The following is a 20,390-nucleotide window of genomic DNA, read 5'->3' as shown; positions in this document are numbered from 1 at the left end:
CTTTAAGAAACTCCTACCTAACTGGTCTTCCTGCTTCCACCTTTGCTCTGCTCGTCTATTCACCATTTAGGCAAACCAGAGTAATTTAAAACCCTCAAAGCAGATCATGCCACCACTTGCTGAAATTCCCTTAACAGAATCCCATCACATTTCACATTAAATCTAAACACGTTATCATTGATCTGCAAGGCTCCTGTCTCTCTCTCTGACCTCGTCTCCTTCATGGACCCTGGTGCTCTAGTCACACCTACCTTTTGTTCTGTTTTTAAAACAAACTAAGTTTGTTCCAGCCTCACCACCTTTTTAAATTCTTCTCTCTACTTCAAATGCTGATTTCCTGATCTTTCCATAGCTGGTTCCTTCTCATCATTCATATCTCAGCTCACGTCATTTCTTCAGAGTCCTTCCCCAGCCTAATGTTGCCCTCTCTATCGCTTACCACAGAACCGTGTGTTTTGTTCTCTTACTGATTGCTTTCTGAAATGATCTTACCTGTTTACTTGTGACTGAGTGTCTTCCTTTCTCGACTAACAGCTCCAGATAGCAGGAATTTTGTCAGTCGTTTTCATTTTTCTTTCACTAGTGTCCAGAACACTGCTTGGCCAGTGATAGTGTTCTACAGATATTTATTATTTAATTACATATTTAATGCTCACTGATTTAATTTAAATGCATATGTATTCTGAGTTTCTCTCATTAGCTTTGTTTAATTCAAATTTCTTAACATTTCAGGTGTTTCAAGAGGTATTCTAGGTCCTCTCTCAATCGGCAGCAGGATCTGTCTCACTGTCCACCTCCTCCTCAGCTAAAATTACTTGATTTCTTACAAAAAAGAAAGGAAAGAAAAGCAGGTCAGCATTATGACCTCAAAATTTCTAAAGCAGGAAATGTAAGTATGTATTTTTTTAATGAAACATTATTATGCCGAAAGACTTGCCTTATTTTGGATTTTCAGTATATTTACATTGTTTCTAATTTTTCAGTGTGTAGATATGTGGAAGCAGAGTCCCTGTAACTTGGCCATACCTTCAGAAGTGGATGTAAGTCAATTCATGAATTGCACTTATTTCATAGAAGGTACCTAAGTTTAACTAATGGTAGCTTATACTTTGGGAAAACAAGGAATCTTACATCTTTTAAAAACAAAATAGTTCTTTTTTAAAAAAGCAACTGATCATTTTTAGAAGCTGTATTCTTTCACATTAAGTTGTCTAAGAACGTACTCCCTTAATATAGGTCTGTGTTTAAAGCAGGAATAATAACCAAAGAATTTCAAAATGTGGAAAAAGATGATACATATTACATAATATGCATAAAATGCCTGTGCGTTTTTTCATAATATGTCATCATGAGTTCTTGATAGTTAAATTTAAAAATTAATGATATTGGAGCAGTGGCCGAGATTAGGAACCTTTAATGGTAGTCTTTGCTGATCTGTAGTTAACATGAACTATAAATGATCAAAGACAGGAAAGGGGTCTTGGTGAGAGGTCTCTTATTTCTTTTTTTTAAAGGTTTTATTTTTCCTTTTTTCTCCCAAAGCCCCCCGGTACATAGTTGTGTATTTTTAGTTGTGAGTCCTTCTAGTTGTGGTATGTGGGATGCCACCTCAGCATAGTTTGATGAGCGGTGTCATGTCCATACCCAGGATTCGAACTGGCGAAACCCTGGGCCGCCAAAGCAGAGAGCACGAACTTAAACCACTCGGCCATGGGGCCAGCCCCTCTTAGGTCTTTTATTTTCCTATTTCTTGTGTTCCTTTTTATTTTTCATGCAGCTCTTTAAGATTGATTAGTTATTTTAACAGATGTCTGCTCTTCTGCTTGTATATCCTTCTCAGGCTAGCACGTCTTATTTTATTATCTATGATTTTTTTTTAAAAATTGTGAAACGTGCAAAGCCAAAAGCATCAGAGGTAGACTGTATATACAACTCAAGGGAGTAAGCCACATTCTCTTTTGGAAACTTATGTACTCCTTGAGAAATTCAACCTGAAAAAAGATGTTTAGTGTAAATACCCAAGAGTGGAATTTAGCCCTGGAGGGCAGGCTGGCTGTCTAAAGCAAGGCTTCCCAAACTTTAATGTATGTTCGAATCGCCTGGGTTGCTTGTTGAGGTGCAGATTCCAATTCAACAAGTTGAGCTGAGGCCTGAGATGCTGCTGCTGAGCTTGTAGGTTGCATGGTACTGGGATCCACAGACCACACTTTGAGTAGCAAAGCCCCAGTACAAAGTTTCTCACTCTAATTCCATCAGAAGAGTCATCTAGGATACCAGTTAAATATACAGATTTCAAGCCCTGCTTCAAACCTACTTACTGAGTAAGGTCTCCAGGGGAGAGACATGGAAATCTGAAATTGTTACCACGTGCCCAGGTGAGTCTAAGTTACTCTTAAGATTATGGTTACTAGGAAGGTGAGAACATTTGATTCAAATGAACTTGTATGAGATATATGGAATATGTGGTCCAAGTCTGACTAGAAAATTGGAAAGGTTCACAAAAATTTTATCAACTTTAATGTAACTTCCCTCATCTCTTTCCAGTTTTGTCCCCACTGTTACACAACAACTCCTATTCCATTGAAAACCCAGCCAGAGAAAAAGATCCTGGTCCTAATCATCTCTCTGACATTCAAATTTCTCTAAATGACAAGTGTGATAACTTATGGACTAAAAAGAGGCACAGTCCAAAAAAGCAGCTGTGTTTATTAGATTTATTTAATGGCAAATGTTTTATTTTAGAAACCAGTTGGTTTAATTGAATATATCAGGAGAGTTTTAAACTACAATCATGCACCACATACTGATGTTTCAGTCAATGACAGGCTGCGTATATGACAGTGGTCCCATGAGATTAGTACTGTATATCCTAGATATATAGTAAGCTGTACCATCTAGGTTTATGTAAGTACACTCGGTGATGTTCACACAACTACTTCCTTTCCTAACAGTGTGTTCTTGGAGCATATCCCTGTTGTTAAATGACACATCTATGTACTTAAGCATAAGTAGTTGGTGATATTGGTGATTCAGTAATTCTTGTGCCAAAAAGTATATTAAGTTACATACATTTTTCTCTTTAGTCATAATAGTGATTCCATTATATCGGCTGTCTCTTAATTTGATTTCTTAGGTGGAGAAATATGCTAAAGTGGAGAAGTCTATCAAATCTGATGACTCACAACCAACAGTCTGGCCAGCCCATGTAAGTAACCATTGCATTCTCCCTTTCTAATGATGCTTTTTCTAATCTGAGATCTGAATTTATTAAACATAAGGTGCAGTTGCCTTTAATTTGGGACCTTCTTTTTTTTAAGGACTTTCTGGGGGATTCAGTAAATTAAAAGAAGGAGCAACTATTTAGTTTTGTTTTTCTAAAGTATGATTTCCATTTTAAAGGGCAATTTTATTGCATAACTTCATTTTTACTTTTGGTTGCATATTGGTACTTCTGATTTGTTTTCTGTTTCAACTTAGTAATTAGTAAATTATTCTAAGGGTGTCTCTTAAGAGAAGTGTTCCATGAAAGTTTCCCTAATTGCAATAACCTCTTTAAGGGAGAAATAAGCATAATGTATTAAATTAGGTAAGTGTAGGAGTGAAATGATGAGAGATGTTTTATATGTATGATAGCAGAAAGAATAATGACATATAGAAACAGATCTGTCTTTGAAAGTTGTGTCTTTTTAGTATTTAATATTTGCATTCATATGTCCAGTATATGAAATTCTGCCGTATTTCACTCAAGCTTATTCAAGTAAATACCCCATTGGAACTCTGATTTCCAAAGTACCATGTGAGAAAGAATCCTGGGCTTTATTCTAGTAAGCATTCTTGAACAGGTCTATAGCCCAAGTGCTGTGTGTCTTCCTGTTGCCTGGTACAAATTAGTATACAAATTATTCCTGATTTTTGTTAATTCTAATGATATGTTTACTGGAGAAGGTATTTATTTGGGATGCTCTGCCTTTTTCAGGATGTAAAAGATGATTATGTATTTGAATGTGAAGCTGGTAATCAGTATCAGAAAACAAAGCTGACCATTTTACAGTCACTTGGTGATCCACTTTACTATGGTAGAATACAGCCATGTAAAGAAGATGAAGAAAGTGACAGCCAGATGTCTCCATCCCAGTGAGTTCTGTAAATACATGTAATTGTCAAAACCAGTCATTGGAGTTTAATTTGCACCTATTGATGAGCCATTAATGAATAAAAATTTCCCTTCAAGGATTCATTTGTTGGTTAAATACTCCAATTAGATTTGGCAGTAGTGCTAAGTAAACTTAAATTGTGGTTACCATGTTGTCCAAGAGTTATTTAAAATAGTAATAATTTCTTTTTAGAAACATATGGTATCATTATTTTTATATTTGCTTTGAAGGATATGCCTTCGATATCCCTGTTGGTATGTTTATGTGTTGCCTCTTATGACTTTAACCTCTGAGCATGAAGTGTTTCCAGGCAATATTTTGTTTAAATGGGAGGCAAATTCATTATAAATGTAAAAGTTGTTGAAGATACTTGGTATTTCAGCATTCTGTGTAAGGACATGGATTCTGCTTAGTGTAGTTATTGGCCATAGAAATAGATATAGTTACGGTGCCGGCCTGGTGGCGCGTCGGTTAAGTGCGCACGTTCCGCTTCAGCGGCCTGGGGTTCACTGGTTCAGATCCCAGGTGCGGACATAGCACTGCTTGGCAAGCCATGCTGTGGTAGGTGTCTTACATATAAAGTAGAGGAAGATAGGCATGGATGTTAGCTCAGCAAAAAGAGGAGGATTGGCAGCAGTTAGCTCAGGGCTAATCTTCCTCACAAAAAAACAGGAAAAAAAAGAAATATATATAATCTTCCAAAACTTATGGAGTACATTTATTTAGTACAAGGTACCAATATTTAGTTTTCTCATATTTAGATGTAGTTGGCATATAACATTATGCTTTAGGTATGTACCATAATTATTTGATATTTGTATATATTGCAAAATGATCACCACAATATCCATGACCATACATAGTTAAAAATTTTGCGGCGGACTGGCCCAGTGGTGTAGTGGTTGGGTTTGCACGCTCTGCTTCAGTGGCCCAGGGTTCTCAGGTTCGGACCCAACACCACTTGTTAAGCTATCCCTGTGGCAGCATCCCACATAAAACAGAGGAAGATTGGCACAGATGTTAGCTCAGAGCCAGTTTAGCTCACCAAAAGAAAAAAAAAAAGTTTTCATATGATGAAAACTTAAGATCTACTCTCTTAGCAACTTTCAAATATACAGTACAGTATTGTTAACTATAGTAATACTGTACGTGTATTTATTCTTGTTAGTTTTGTTTTTTTATCAAGTTGATGCTGTTTTGAAAAGAATAAAAAACAAAGAGGACCTCAGCAGGAAAAGCAAGGTCCAGGTCTATGTTAAATCATTGATAAAGCCTTATACAAATGCTAATTGAAACTACACCAGAAAGATGAATTTTAAACATTAACCTCACCAATAACCTACATAAAAGTTGATAGGAAGAAATAGTAGCAATCAGGGAATCCTTGGCTAATTTTTTCACATTAGCAGTTTCTACTGTTGAATACTAAGTAGAAAGATCAGATGTTTTGATTACAGTAGTCCCACCTTACCTGCAGTTTTGATTTCCATGGTTTCAGTTACCCAGTCAGCTGCAGTCCGAAAATAGTACATGAAACATTCCAGAAATAAATAATTCGTAAGTTTTAAATTGTGCACCCGTCTGAGTAGCATGATGAAGTCGCAAGCCGTTCCACTCTATCCCACCTGAGATGTGGATCATCCCTTTGTCCAGCATATTCACACTGTATATGCTACCTGCCCATTATTCACTTAGTAGCCATCTCCGTTATCAGATCAGCTATCACAGTGCTTGTGTTCAAAGAACTCTTATTTTACTTCATCCCGGCCCTGAAGCACAAGGGTAGTGATGCTGGCAATTCAGATATGCCAAAGGGAAGCCATAAAGTACTTCCTTTAAAATGAAAAAGGTGAAGGTCTAAGGAAAGAAAGCAGGTCATATGCGGAGGTTTCTAAGATCTATGGTAACTTTTATTACAGTATGTTGTTATAATTGTCTTTTGTTATTAGTCACTGTTAATCTCTTACAGTGCCTAATTTGTAAATTAACCTTTATAATAGGTATGTATGTACGAGAAAAAACATAGTGTGTAGGGTTTGGGCTGTTTGTGATTTCAGGAATCCCCACAAGGTCTTGGAATGTGTCCCCCACAGATAAAGGGGGCCAACTGTATCTATATTTTTAAAAATCTTTTCCTTAAAGATATATATTGGTCATTTTAAATAAATTTAACTTTTCTCAAACACAAGGGAATAATATTATTTTTAATAATTAAAAAAAATTGATTCAAAAAGCCAACTGACTAGATGTGTTTGACAAGAAGATAATTGAATTTTTTGCCTTTACATCAGGGAGTCGCTGCAAAAATGCTGCATGATTTATTACCTTCCAGTCATTCTTCCATATTCATAAATTACTTGATTTTAGAACTATGAAGTTGAAGTTTGAGCTGCATTAACCAAGTTTTTTTCTTTTTTTACATTTTATATTTCAGCTCCTCCACAGATGATCATTCAAATTGGTAATTAAAAAATAAACAAACTCACTATTTTAATCTGTTAAGAAATCATATAAATGTCAAACTTTAAAAAGACTTGGTAAAGACATTTTATTTGAATTGGCAATAAGCTATCTTCCTTGTCTAAAATATATTCTAAAATCCTGCTATATAGACGTTAATAATGACTTCCAAAATCAAAGGTTGAAGTGAGAGGAAGGCCAAAGGCCCTGCACACCATAGTTCAGGGAGCTTTGCTGTAGGGCAGACACTTACAAGGGTGTATAGCACTTGGCAATTTTCAACCCAGATTTTGTTTTGGTACATAAGCTGTGTGCCAAAATAAATCTCTCTAAATTAAGTCAGCCAAATTATTCACAGGATTATTTAATAATGCATGCAAAACTTGGTCATTGCTTCATAAGTTTAAATGTATTTTTAAATTTTTTTTTTTATGCTATCTTGGTAGAGTCTAAGTCAATTTGTAAAATTACTATCACTGAAATATGGCAACCTTCGAAAGTAATCCCAGAGCTTCTTATGACAACTCTTATCTAATACTTTTCTCTCTTTTCTAAACATTTTAGGTTCATTATTGGATCAAAGACTGATGCTGAGAGGTAAAAATATTTGCATCTTTATTTTTGATCTGGATTGATATGAAGTAGTTCACTCTTAGAGGACAGAGAGAACTCTGTTAGGAGTCGAAACTTTGATTTTAGTTATATCTTTGGTATTCTAGGATTTTTTTCATAGAATTAGGAAAATAATAGAAGAATAATGTTTAAAATGTTTTATTTTAAATAAGAAAACTTAGAAATATCTAGGCTAGCTAGGCAAAACAGTTTCTAGGTAGTACTTTAATCAGAATGTAAGTGAAAGTTATTGGGTAATTCCTTTGGCTGCTGATTGGTTAAATAATCCCTGTAATTTCCGTATTAGAAACAAGATACTGAAAGTCTGTGTTTAGATTTTTTATTAGCAAAATGTTTTTGAGCTTTAGCTGGTCATTGAAAAGATTAGGAGAATGTACTTTTAATACAAAGATAAATTGTCTAGTTTTTATCTTCGTGTTTTAATGGAACATTTTTTTCATTAACGGTTATTATTTCCTATATAATAAATTTTTGTTTAAAACACAGTTAGCTAATCCTTATTTGTTTTCCCCTAATATTTCAGGGTAGTCAATCAATACCAGGAATTGGTTCAGAATGAAGCCAAATGTCCAGTCAAGATGTCACACAGCTCCAGTGGCTCAGCCAGCTTGAGTCAGCTTTCTCCAGGGAAAGACACAGAAGTGTGTTTGATAACTTTTTTGTGCCTAATTGTTTCTCAATGAATCTGAGAAATATTAAGGACTATTTTTTTGAGGGATGGGGATATTATTTAGTTTTGTTTTTGCTTTTAACTTTTTCTTATTACTATTATTGAACTTTTTATAATGGAAATTTTCAAATTACACAAAGATAAAGGGAAAAATTTAATGAACACGTGTGTATACTAAGCACCTGGTTTCAACAGTTATTATTTTCTGGGAAAAATTTAAGGTGGGCTTTGACCTCATTTAAATCCTCTGCCTTTCTCCCTCAAACCCTTTCATCCCATCTATTACTCAGAAATCCTTTCTTCATTCTTTATGTATACTGTTAATTTATTTCATGGATCTCTTTGTGAAATTATATTCTTCTGTAGCATCTTTAAAACCCAGTCCTTAACCACTAAGAGTACTTTTCAGAGTTTTAAATTGTATGTTTTCATCTAGGTGTTATAGTGTATTAACTTATGAATTTCTGATTTGACCTAAATTTTAACAAGAATACTTAATGTCACTCTCTCTTAGCAGCCTGAGACTGTGTCAGTTCAGTCTTCAGTATTGGGGAAGGGAGTAAAACATCGACCTCCACCCATCAAACTTCCCTCAAGCTCAGGAAATAGTTCCTCAGGTATTACATTCCTTAGTTTTGTGTAGTCTAGAGTAAGAAACATCATACGATCGTAAATTGTTTTTAAATCTTTGCTCATATTTTGATTTACACAATTCACAGAATTTTGAATTGGGAACCTAGGAAATAACTTTCATGTTCTTCTCCTAGGTAACTATTTTACGCCACAACAGGCCAGCAGCTTTCTTAAATCTCCAACTCCTCCTCCTGCTTCTAAGCCACCAAGCCTTTCTCGGAAGTCATCTGTGGATCTCAATCAAGTTAGCATGCTTTCTCCAGCTGCCCTGTCACCTGCCAGCTCATCACAAAGTGAGTCATAAATTTTTGATTAACTCTTCATGAGCTTTTGCGTTAGTGTTTCTTAAAACAGCTTTTTTTCACCAGTGAAATAGTGAAATCTGAATGTACTGTGTACCCAAAATGTATAAGTTTTGAGAAGCTTCAGGCAAATCTCTTGTTGATTGTATGTATTATGTGTTTATTGTAATTGTATTCGTTTTTCTGTATCTATGTATGCACTTTGTGTATACCTTTCTTATAGACTTGCAACCTACACATCTTCTTTAAAAAATTATCTGGTAGTTAAATGTGGCAATAAGATTCCAAAATGCTTTTTATTCCAGTGTACCCTACGATCATTTTACATCTTATGTAAACTATGCAGCTAATAAGAAAAATTGTCCTAAGAGTTGTTGCTGCAGTCCTATCTTTGTCTATGTAAGAAGCCAACTATTTCCAAGGTGGTGGTACAATAAACTGAAAGCTGACTTTTCCAGAACACTCCTACACTCTTATAAATTGTTGTCAGTTACTACAATGTGGTGATGATCATAAAGCACTATTCTGAAGATAGTAAAATGTAATTTTTAATACTGAATATTTTTTTTTAACATGAAGGAGTTATACAAGAATATTAGGATTGATTTGGGAGAATTTCTTCAAATTAGTAAATATCTGAGATATTTAGGCACCAATTTCCAAAAACTCATTCCAGTTTTTTAGATTTTTTTATAGATAACTAACGTGTGCTGAAAGTTTTAGTACACTGCACAGTGATACGGTGGTCTTTGCATTAGATATAAACATCTTCATCTTGATAGCTCAAAAGGTGTAATTTTTCTGCCTTCTTGTTTTGCACAAAGAAAAATTTATAAATTTCCTGAAAGTCTTATTCACACTTCTTATGTTGTGGGTATGGATTATGTTAATCTACTGCACACAGTTGTTACTTTAAGTAAGGGTTGAGTGACAGCTTCTGGACATTCACATTTCTTTCCTTTCTTTCTGCAGGACATGAAAGCTAAAAAAGAAAACACCTCAAGAGCTTTTGGTTTTATTTTTTTGGTTTTTGTTTTTTGTTTTTGTTTTTTTTTAAAAAGTTGATAAACTGTGCATACTTCATTCACAACAGATTTTCTATACATTCTACATTTAAACAGAAGTACACAGTTACTGTTAAAGATGCAGTATTATCTATCAAATATTTGCTTTATTACTGTGTTTTGTAAATTTGTTCGTCAGGATAAACTTGATGTGTTAGGAATTAAACATGTATATTTAGGTGCCAAATATGATTGTTAACTGTATGTAATTTATTAAATATGTTCAGAGCTTATCTCAGACTGTTATAGAAAATAAGCAATATTTTTAAACAAAGTCCTAAATTAGTGAAATCGTAAATAATAAAAATTAATTTGAATTCCTTTTAAACTTTTAGGCCAAAGGTAGCATGTAGGGAACTAACTTTTAAATGGGTATTGTGGTAGAATACAAATGTATATTTTCACTGTTACTGTAGTAGCATCTCTGATGGAATTTTTAGGTGATATACTGCATCCTTAATTGTAATTGAGTGTAGCAACACTCATGTATCATGTGTAGAAATTAACACTTGCAGTTAACTGCTTAAAAAAACTGGAACAAATTGTCAGTGCTAAGTAAGATTCCATTAACCTTATTTTAAAAAGGACTGGCCATTTATAACAAACTAGCAATTTTTATTTTTCTCAATGAGCAGGATCTGGAACTCCTAAGCCATCTACTCCTACACCAACCCCTTCATCGACCCCACACCCTCCTGATGCTCAGAGCTCAACTCCTATTACCCCTTCAGCCACCCCTACTCCCCAAGATTCAGGCTTCACCCCTCAGCCCACTTTGTTAACTCAGTTTGCTCAGCAGCAAAGGTCTCTGAGCCAGGCAATGCCTGTAACGACCATTCCTCTTTCCACCATGGTAACATCTATAACTACAGGAACCACGGCCACCCAGGTCATGGCAAACTCTGCTGGACTTAACTTCATCAATGTAGTGGGCTCTGTTTGGTAAGTTTGCATTGATGCCCTGATTTTTTTTTTTGAGATATTCTTACCAATCTGAATAAATTCTTCTTTGTAAAATTAAGAACAAATTGCATATTACTGAAAGAAAATAGTTTAGATATGGATAGAAGCTGTCTCAACAAGTATGTTTTAATTTTGGGTGATACATCTATTAACATGCACTACGATGATACTGCTATGCATTGACAGCAGCTTTGATTATCCTGTTTCTCCTCTGCATTACTATCTTTTAATCCCTTGATTAGCACTTTACTCTTCCAAATTATATTTTAAGCCTTGATAAATATTGACTTAATTTTAGTCAACCTTGCTGTCACTTTTCTAGTGTAAAAATGAAACTGAGCCTGGAAATTGATATTTCAGACAGAAATATCTAATTGTGTTTATTTATTTTTTAATCCAAGAGATTGTTATATGGCTGATTTTTCTTTTTGTAGTGTAGGTTTAATGCTTTGTCTTATTCTCCTGCAGTGGAGCTCAGGCTTTGATGAGTGGTTCAAACCCTATGCTGGGCTGTAACACTGGTGCCATAACTCCTGCAGGAATAAACCTGAGTGGCCTTCTACCCTCAGGAAGTCTGCTACCAAATGCATTGCCCGGTGCAATGCAGGCAACTTCTCAAGCAGGTCAGAATATTGGAAATAATAACCTCTTAAGAAATTAAAGTACATCTAATGTGAAAAATGTCGTTTTAAACATATTATTAAAGACATTTAATGTCCTTATTTCATGAAATATTATGTCACAGGTATTTCATTTCAAAAGCCTTTAAAGTTCTGATATTTGAATTAAAAACCATCTAGCAATCAACTTCTGTGAAGAAACTTGGTAAGCCTGTAAGTCTGCAAATCTTTGCCTTCCAAACATTATAATGAAATTAACTTTGATAGTCTAATTGTTGTCAGTGTACTCCTATTCTGAGTAAAAGAAATATATTTTGAAAACCTACACTGTGCAAGAAAGGCAACATAGCATGGCAGTAACAGCCTAGGTTCTGGAGCCAGACTGCCTGAGTTTGAATCCCAGTTGTGCAGTTTCACATACCTTTGTGCCTCACGTTTCTCATAAATAAAATGGGGATAATAATACCTTACCTCGTGGTTGTGAGGATTAAATGAGGAAATACAGATAAGGTGCTTAAATTGTGCCTGAGACATGATAAGCATTTTAAAATATTTGCTGTGATCATCATTAGTGGTAGTAGCTTTATTGTAATAATAATTATTACGTAAAGCATTAAAAATAACTATAACCATTTGAATTTGGTAAACTCACAATACAAAAAGGGGACAATTTGTAACAACAAAAATATAGAAGGAGAAGAGGTAAGAAAATACATTGTAGTATCTTGGACCATCCAGTTGCTTACTACTGAGAAAAAATTTAACAGGAAGAATAAACTTGACATAGTAAGAAAAATTTATCTGAAACTTTCTATGAGTTATGAGAAAGAGAACCCAAAGAATATAAAGATGTTAACATATTGCTGTGATTTCTTAATTTCCAAATTATGTTCTTATTTTAATGTGCACAAATGTGCTCTAGTGGCAGAAGCCATGCAAGTGGAATCAGATGTTGAATTTAGGATGTTTATATTTACATGTAACTCTACCAGTTACCTGTGGCTCCAAGTGCTAACGGTGGGTCCTGAAAGAAGTTACTTAATTTTTTTCCCCTAGCCTCAGTTTCATCTGCTCTTTTTAAAATATGAGTAAAAATATCTAACTTCAGTTGGTACTTGTGAGAAATAAATGAAGTGTTTTGAAAGTGCCTATGGTAAGCTATAAAGCATTGTACAGTTGTCATCCACCCTTAATGGAAGTTATGCCATTTCTTTTCATGAGAATTCCTGAAGAGGATGTCAATATTGTCATATTTTCATCTGATTATGCTTTTTCAGTTTCTTATGCAAGGCTTTCATACTATCACCTGTGAATTTCCTGCCTCTTTTTAAAATAACAGTTGTCTGCTAGATACGTTTTTAATTAGTGTTCAAATTGGTATATTTTGTTCATGAGCAAAATATACACATACTTTGAGACCGAGGTCAGCAAACTAGAGCCCAAAGTCCAAGCTAAGAATGGTTTTATGTTTTTAAAGATTTGTTAAAAAAAGAAGAAGAACAATATGCAGCGGAGGCTGTATGTGGTCTACAAAGCCTACTAAAAAGTTTGCCAAACTTTACTTTATGATGTACTCTATGTTGGGTCACAGATTTGAGGGAATAAGTTCAGATTTAACAGCATTCTTGTCTGACTTTCAGTTTGATCCTTATACAGAACCCATCATTCTTTAGCATTATTAATATTAACATTTGTACTTTAAAAAATAGTGCAAGGTAAGGGCTGGCCCAGTGGTGCTCTCTACTTCGGCGGCCTGGGGTTCACCTATTCAGGTCCCAGGTGCGGACCTGCACACCATTTGTCAAGCCATGCTGTGGCAGGCGTCCCACATATAAAGTAGAGGAGGATGGGCAGGGATGTTAGCTCAGGGCTAATCTTTCTTCAAAAAGAAAAACACAAAGTACACTGGTTTTCAGAGATTATTATTGTATACTATTTAGCACTGAGGAATGTAAATAGTTGCCAGTACCTGAAATGTATTTGCACAACAGCAATAGTTGTATTATATTCGTGGTGTCTGCATACTTCTAGACTAATTTCTCTCACCAACAGTCAAAATTGTGATAAAGAAGTCTCAGTTTCTGAAATACAGAATATAATGTACATGTACTGATCCATATCTTTGAACAAGATCTCAGTGTTAATAAACACTAATGAAAAATTTTTTTAAGGTATTTTAAAAGTATAAAAAATAAGCCCATCTATGCAGAAAGTACTTAGTGTTGTATTTATATATACTAAAACATAAAATATTTTCAAGTCTAAGAAACTTAATTCCATTATAACCATGAGTTTTATTTAACAGGTGTTCCATTTGGCTTAAAAAATACTTCAAGTCTCAGGCCCCTAAATCTGCTTCAGGTAAACCTGGAAACACTGCTTTCGATTCAAGTTTTTGTACTTTGATTTTTTTTTTAACTGTGTATATCTATACATTTCAGCATTTGAAATTTTGAGGTTGTTCACAGTCTTCCAAGGATGTGGTTACTATTGCTACCTTTGCTTGGTCAAATGCATAAGGAGAAAGAATCAGTATTCAGCACCCCTGCCTAATCAAGAACTAGCTGTTCCAATGGGGAGAATTAACAACTACCAAGGAGGATACTTGCCTACAAGAGCAGCAGTAGATATACTTAGAAAATAATTCCTCTCTCAGCAGACATTTTATGTATTTATATATGTATTACTTACTGTTTGCTTAAAACAGATTTTGTGCTTGAATAGAGATTTTAAAAATAAGTATGTGTTCTTTTCCTGAGGAGAATATTATTTCTTAGCATAATGCCAGACACCTAATAGTCATTCAGTAAATGTTTATTAGATTACAGTTTCTGTCTAATGATGAGGCTTTTCTTACACGTTATCACTGTTAACAGATAAAGAGAGAGTGAAGGTGGAGAATTTAGTACACATTGTGAATTTACAATATTCTGGGTGTTATGCTAGGTCTTTGGATTTAAGGATGGAGTCCAGTATTAAGCTAGTAGGTTGGAAAATGGGATTATCTACAGAGAAGTTTTGGAAAGGTAGACATGAATATAAAGATCTGAAGACACAAAATCACAGAGCTGTGGATTATTGGGAAATGACAATAACACATCAACCCCAGAAATAACAAATTGAGAAATGCGTTTAGAGCCAAAACTTAAAACGTTTCTTAGAGAAGATGCAAACAGTGTCAGTATTTACAAGCTAATTACAGAACAGTTTACTTATAATATGCTCAAACCACAGATCACATTGCTTTATTGAGCCAACTTTCCTCCATATTGCTGTTGGAATTTCTCTCAGGGATCATCAGTCTCAGTGTTAACAGGAGTGGAATTCCTTAATAACACTAATAATAAGAAATAAGGACAAACCCACCATATAAATTAATTATATTTTGCTACATTTGTTATCTGAGGAAAGAGCATTTGACCTGTGCTGTGTCCAAATTTCCCTAACAGTGAGCTGTGCTGAGTGTAGAGATTTTGACCCAAGGACACCTTTTTTTGACTCTACAGACCTGAAAGTTCTGTGTTTGGTAGCAGTTGCTTGAACTTTGTCCTGATGACTTGAAAATGCTTATAACTTAAACCCCTATAGATGAATAAAATAGAAAAAGCATTTGTTTCGTGATGCACTTGGAATGCATAATTTTAATTTTTAACATGGAGTTTTCTGAATGCTTCTTTAAAAAAGTGTGTGGGTTTTTTTAAAAATCAATTTAGATTTAGAATAACAGCAAGTAATGTTTCCATATTAAGTATGGACATCTAATACATTTTCTTTTCAGCTTTGGAATTCCTCACTATGGTGTATAAGAATCCATGCATTTCTGGGTTTTGGCAAAGCTGGAAGAAATTTTCAGAGATGGGTTTTCTTAATGTATATCTCTGATTATCAGTAGCTTGTTCATATTTTCTAATGCATTTAATGCTGCTTTATATTGATGTATAAGAAAAGTTAAATAAAAGCAGTATGTATATTTGGATAACTAGCTATTAACTTGAAGCAGATTTATGTTGGAGAGTATTAACATATTTGAAAGCCCAAAGTAATAGCACTTAAAAATTGTTTTTAAGAAGAGTTTTTTTATTTAAGAGCAAGGTACGTGGTCTGTTTTGATGTTTGTTCACCTGTGTTTCCTGAATCTCTAGAAGAATGCCCAACACATAGTGAATGTTCCAAAAATATTTGTAGAATAAATAAATTTAAATAATGTGAAATTGGCTAATTAATTAATTTTTGTTTAAATTCTTAGCTTCCAGGTGGTTCACTCATTTTTAACACTCTGCAGCAGCAGCAACAGCAGCTCTCTCAGTTTACACCACAACAACCTCAGCAACCCACAACTTCTAGTCCTCAACAGCCAGGGGAGCAGGTATGTGCTTTCTCTCCTTCCATATGCTTTGTGTTAGTAGAATTGTTATAGAAACATTTTTTGGTATATTCCGAGCGTATTTCAAGTGCTTTTATTTAGTTATTCAAATAAACCTTTACTTACTGTTTTTCTTTATTAACAATAGTAGCTATCAGTTATTGGGTGGGTATTTCTAATTCTCACAATGGCCACAATGAATAGATAATGATACTTCCATCTTGCATAGTACAAAAGAGATTCAGGTGAATAACTTGCTCATGGCCCTACAGTGAGTGGCAGAGCAGGAATTCAAGCCCAAATCTTTCTGCCCTTATAGGCCATGTATTTTCTACCCAATCATCATTCTTCTTTTTACAATATTTTGTCTCTTAGAATAGAGATCTTCCTCTTAGCATGAAGCTTAGGGCAGAGGGAAGATAGACAAAAGCAAATACTTGTCTATTGCCAAATAGAATGAAATTAAATAAGAAAAAAAGAAGGAATTACAAGGTTTTCTGAAACTTTGCTATACTTAGGGATTATCTGAAAAACTAAAAACTACTGATTCCTGGGCCCAACCCCTAGTGTCTCTCTTAGCTCACAATTAAATATATGAAATGTTTACCATCAGTCCTTCTGCCAGAGATTCCCCAGTCAAGTCTTTGTTGGGTAAAGTTCATCCTCTAATAGATTTCTCAGGAAGGGCACATTTAGAACTTTTTTTTTTATTCTTAACACATGAGGGATTACTTGGCTGGATATAAAATTCTTGATTTGCACTTTCTTTACATTTGTTTTTAATTGTGGTAGAATACATGTAACATAAAATGTGCCATATAACCATTTTTAAGCGTGCAGTGTAGTAGTATTAAGTATATTCATATTGTTGTGCATCTCATCTCCAGAACTTTCTGATCTTGTAAAACTGGAACTCTGTACCTATTAAACAGTAACTCATTTCCCCCTCCCTCCAGCCCTGATAACCATCATTCCTTTTTTTTTTGTCCCCTTTAAAAGATTTTTAACTTTTAAGTTGTTTTCTAAATCAACTTTTTGTTGTTTTTAAGCTCTAAATTATTTTTTTTGTACTGATTCTTTTTTTAAAATTGAAGGTAACGTTGGTTTATAACATTATATAAATTTCAGATGTACATGAGAATATTCAACTTCTGTATAAACTACATTGTGCTCACCACCAGAAGTCTAGTTGCCATCCATCACTGTACACATATTCCCTTTACTTTCTGTTTCTGTGAGTTTGACTACTCTAGGTACCTCATATAAGTGAAATCATACAGTATTTGTCTTTTTGTAGTGGGCTTATTTCATTTACATAGTGTCCACAGGGTTCATCAATGTCGTAGCATGTGTCAGAATTTCCTTTTTAAGACTGAATAATGTTCCATTGTATTTATATACCACGTTTTGTTTATCTCTTCATCCATAGATGGGTGTTGGGGTTGCTCCCATCTTTTGGTTATCATGAATAACGCTTCTATGGCTACACCATTTTACATTCTCACCAACAGCACATGAGGGTTCCAGTTTCTCCATATCCTAACAAGTTTCAACAGTTGTTATTTTCTGGTTTTGGGGGGTTTTTTTTGGTAGTAGCCATCCAAATGGGTGTGAGATGATACCTCATTGAGGTTTGGATATGCATTTCCATAATAATTAGTGATACTGAGTATCTTTTCATATACTTGCTGGCTATGTGTATATCCTCTTTGGAGAATTGTCTTTTGGGGTCCTTTGCCCATTTTTTCAATTGGGTTATTTGCTTTTTTTGTTGTTGAGTTGTGGAAGTTCTTTATAGAGTCTGGATATTAATCCTTTATGAGATGTATGATTTGCACATATTTTCTTCCACTCTATGGGTTGCCTTTTCACTCTTGATTGTGTCCTTTGATGCCCAGAGGATTTTAATTTTGGCCTAGTCCATTTTATCTCTATTTATTGTTGCCTCTGCCTTTTGTGTGTCATATTGAAGAAATCTTTGCTAAGTCCAGTGTTAAGAAGCTTTTTCCTTATGTTTTCTTCTGAGGGTTTTATAGTTTTAGATCTCTTCCTTTAAATTTATTGTAATACTGCTGCCCACTGTTAATTTGCTTTGTATGTTTTTGGGAAGTCTGACATCAGTCTCTATAATTATCTTGTTTTTGTAAGTTATTGATTAGTTTGCCTAGAGGCCCTGAAAATTTGTCTTTATCTTTAAAGTGTATAATTCTCATTAGGATATGTGTCAAAATTTACCTTCCATGTCTTTCCTATGGCCCCTTTTAATATGTGGATTCAGGTCTTTATTTCTGGAAGCTTTTCTTGGACTGTAGTTTTAATTTGCTCTTCTTATTCTAATTTCTTAAAGTGGACGTTTAGATTATTGAGGCCTTTCTTTTCTAAAATAAACATTTAATGTTATGAATTTCCTTCTCAGAACTGCTGGAGCTGCTTTCCACAGATCTTGATATGTGTGCCTTCATTTTCATTCGAGAGTATTCTCTAATGTCCCTCATGAATTCCTTTTAAATCCATGGGTTATTTAGATGTGTGGTGTTTGATTTCCAGATATTTGGGAATTTTCCAGATACCTTTCTTTTTTAAAGATTAGCACCTGAGCTAACAACTGTTGCCAGTGTTCTGTTTTTCTCCCCCTTCTTGTTCTCCCCAGAGCACCCCAGTACATAGTTGTATATTCTAGTTGTAGGTCCTTCTGGTTGTGCTGTGTGGAATGCCACCTCAGCATGGCCTGATGAGCAGTGTCATGTCTGCGTCCAGGATCCAAAGTGGAGCACACGAACTTAAGCACTCAGCCACGGAGCCAGCCCCTCCAGATACCTTTCTGTAATCGATTTCTACTTTAATTCCATTGTGGTCTGAAGACATGTTTTCAGGTCTTTTAAGTTTATTGAGGTTTTTTTTTTAATGGTCTGGGTGAATATTCCTATGTGCCTGAAAATATATGTGTTCTGCTGTTGTTAGATGGAGTATTCTAAAATATAAGATGGATCAAGTTGTTTAATGGTGGTGTTCAGGTCTTCTGTGTCCTTACTGATTTTCTTTTTACATGTTATATCAATTATTTAGAGTAGTGCTAACGTCTCCAACTAAAATTGTTAAGTTTTCTGTTTCTCCTTTCAGTTCTATCAGTTTTTTGCTGAAGGTTGTTGTTTTGAAGCTGTGTTGCTAGGTACACATGTAGTATTGTTATTTCCTTAATTGACACCTTATCGTTAATAAATGACCTTCTTCATCTCTAGTAATATTTCTTGTTTCTTTCTTTTGATTAATGTTAGCATGATTCCAGGTTGTTTGAGAATATTTAATTCCATTTGTGATGTCTTGCAATTTTGTTTAGATTTGTGGGGTGTTTTTAGGGGGAGAATCTGTGCCAGCTGGGTTTTGTTGTGTTTCTGCATTTTGGGCTTTTTCTTTTATTTTCTAAATCTGTTACGGAAGGGATGTGGTCTCGTTTTTCCTATTCTAATTTATTTCATGAGCAGAGTTCTGAGTTCAAGTGTCCTCTTCTGTCAGTCTGTCAGTTCTGTGCTTTTCTGTGCAGTTTCTTTCTATATCCAGGGAGGTCCCCTCAAGAAAAATGTCTTGTAACTTTTGAAATGTTTAACTTGTATTATATACTGAAATGTTATTTCAGACACCATTTTAGGTGGTAGGAAAGAATGTCTTTTTCAGAGCAGAAGATTTTAGTTTCGATGAAGTCTGAATTATCAGTTTATTTATTTTATGGATTGTGCTTTAGGTGTTATGTTCTAAGAACTCCTCACCTAACCCTAGGCCTGAAAGATTTTCTCCCGTTTTAACAGTTTTATAGTTTTTCATTTAAATCTATGATCCATTATCAGTTAATTTTGTATAAGGTGTGAGATTTAGGTGAAAGTTTACTTTTGGGGGTGGGATATGGATGTGCAGTTGCTCCAGCACCATTTATTGAAAAAGCCATCCTTCCTCAATTGAATTACTTTTGCACCTTTGTGAAAAGTCACTTGGCTGTGTTTGTTTGGATAGTTTCTGTATTTGTTTGGCTATTTTCTGTGTTCTCTCTTCCATTCCACCAATCTATGTATTTATCCCTCTTATGATACCACACTGTCTTGGTTACTTTAGACTATCTGGTATTGGGCAGTGATTCTTCCCATTGTATTCTTCTTTTTCAAAATTGTTTCGCTATTCTAGATCCTTTGCCTTTCCATATAAATTTTAGAATTATCTTGTCTATATCTACAAAAAACCTTGCTGGGATTTTTTTTAAAGGAATTGAGTTAAACGTATAGGTCAGTTTGGGAGAAACCTACCATCTTTACTCTGTGAGTTTTGCAGTCCATGGGTGTAGTATGTCTCTAGCTAGTACACAGTCAGCTAGTTTTCAGCATACAAGTCCTATATATGTTTTGTAAATTTATACCTAAGTTCCCCGTTTTTTTTTTTTTTGAGCAATTGTAAATGGTATGTTTGAGTTTCCACATGTTCATTGTTAGTATATAGAATTGACTTTTGTATGTTTTTCTTGTATTCTGCAGTCTTACTGAAC

The 20,390-nt window shown here is 34.6% G+C and overlaps 1 protein-coding gene across 27 annotated transcripts in view; it reads left to right on the top strand.

Moving 5' to 3' along the window:
- SUPT20H (SPT20 homolog, SAGA complex component) overlaps window positions 1–20,390 on the top strand; it is a 39,619-nt gene that overhangs the window by 15,548 nt on the left and 3,681 nt on the right. For 5 of the 27 annotated variants that reach the window (XM_044777274.2, XM_044777273.2, XM_014862686.3 and 2 more), the window contains exons 11-23: window positions 733–889; window positions 984–1,040; window positions 3,134–3,205; window positions 3,977–4,134; window positions 6,589–6,615; window positions 7,179–7,211; window positions 7,771–7,888; window positions 8,432–8,534; window positions 8,685–8,843; window positions 10,789–10,858; window positions 11,348–11,502; window positions 13,805–13,860; window positions 15,746–15,865. In XM_044777274.2, the coding sequence (XP_044633209.1) occupies window positions 733–889; window positions 984–1,040; window positions 3,134–3,205; window positions 3,977–4,134; window positions 6,589–6,615; window positions 7,179–7,211; window positions 7,771–7,888; window positions 8,432–8,534; window positions 8,685–8,843; window positions 10,789–10,858; window positions 11,348–11,502; window positions 13,805–13,860; window positions 15,746–15,865 (1,285 nt within the window). Of the gene's footprint in view, window positions 1–732; window positions 890–983; window positions 1,041–3,133; window positions 3,206–3,976; window positions 4,135–6,588; window positions 6,616–7,178; window positions 7,212–7,770; window positions 7,889–8,431; window positions 8,535–8,684; window positions 8,844–10,551; window positions 10,859–11,347; window positions 11,503–13,804; window positions 13,861–15,745; window positions 15,866–20,390 lie in introns of all 27 variants that reach the window. The other 22 variants (XM_044777271.2, XM_014862681.3, XM_014862675.3 and 19 more) reach the window with 7 other exon arrangements.

Source organism: Equus asinus, chromosome 11, assembly GCF_041296235.1.
Source record: "Equus asinus isolate D_3611 breed Donkey chromosome 11, EquAss-T2T_v2, whole genome shotgun sequence".
Taxonomy (NCBI): domain Eukaryota; kingdom Metazoa; phylum Chordata; class Mammalia; order Perissodactyla; family Equidae; genus Equus; species Equus asinus.
The sequence above is the reverse complement of the archived record's forward strand: the minus strand, read 5'-3'. Positions and strand labels throughout refer to the sequence as shown.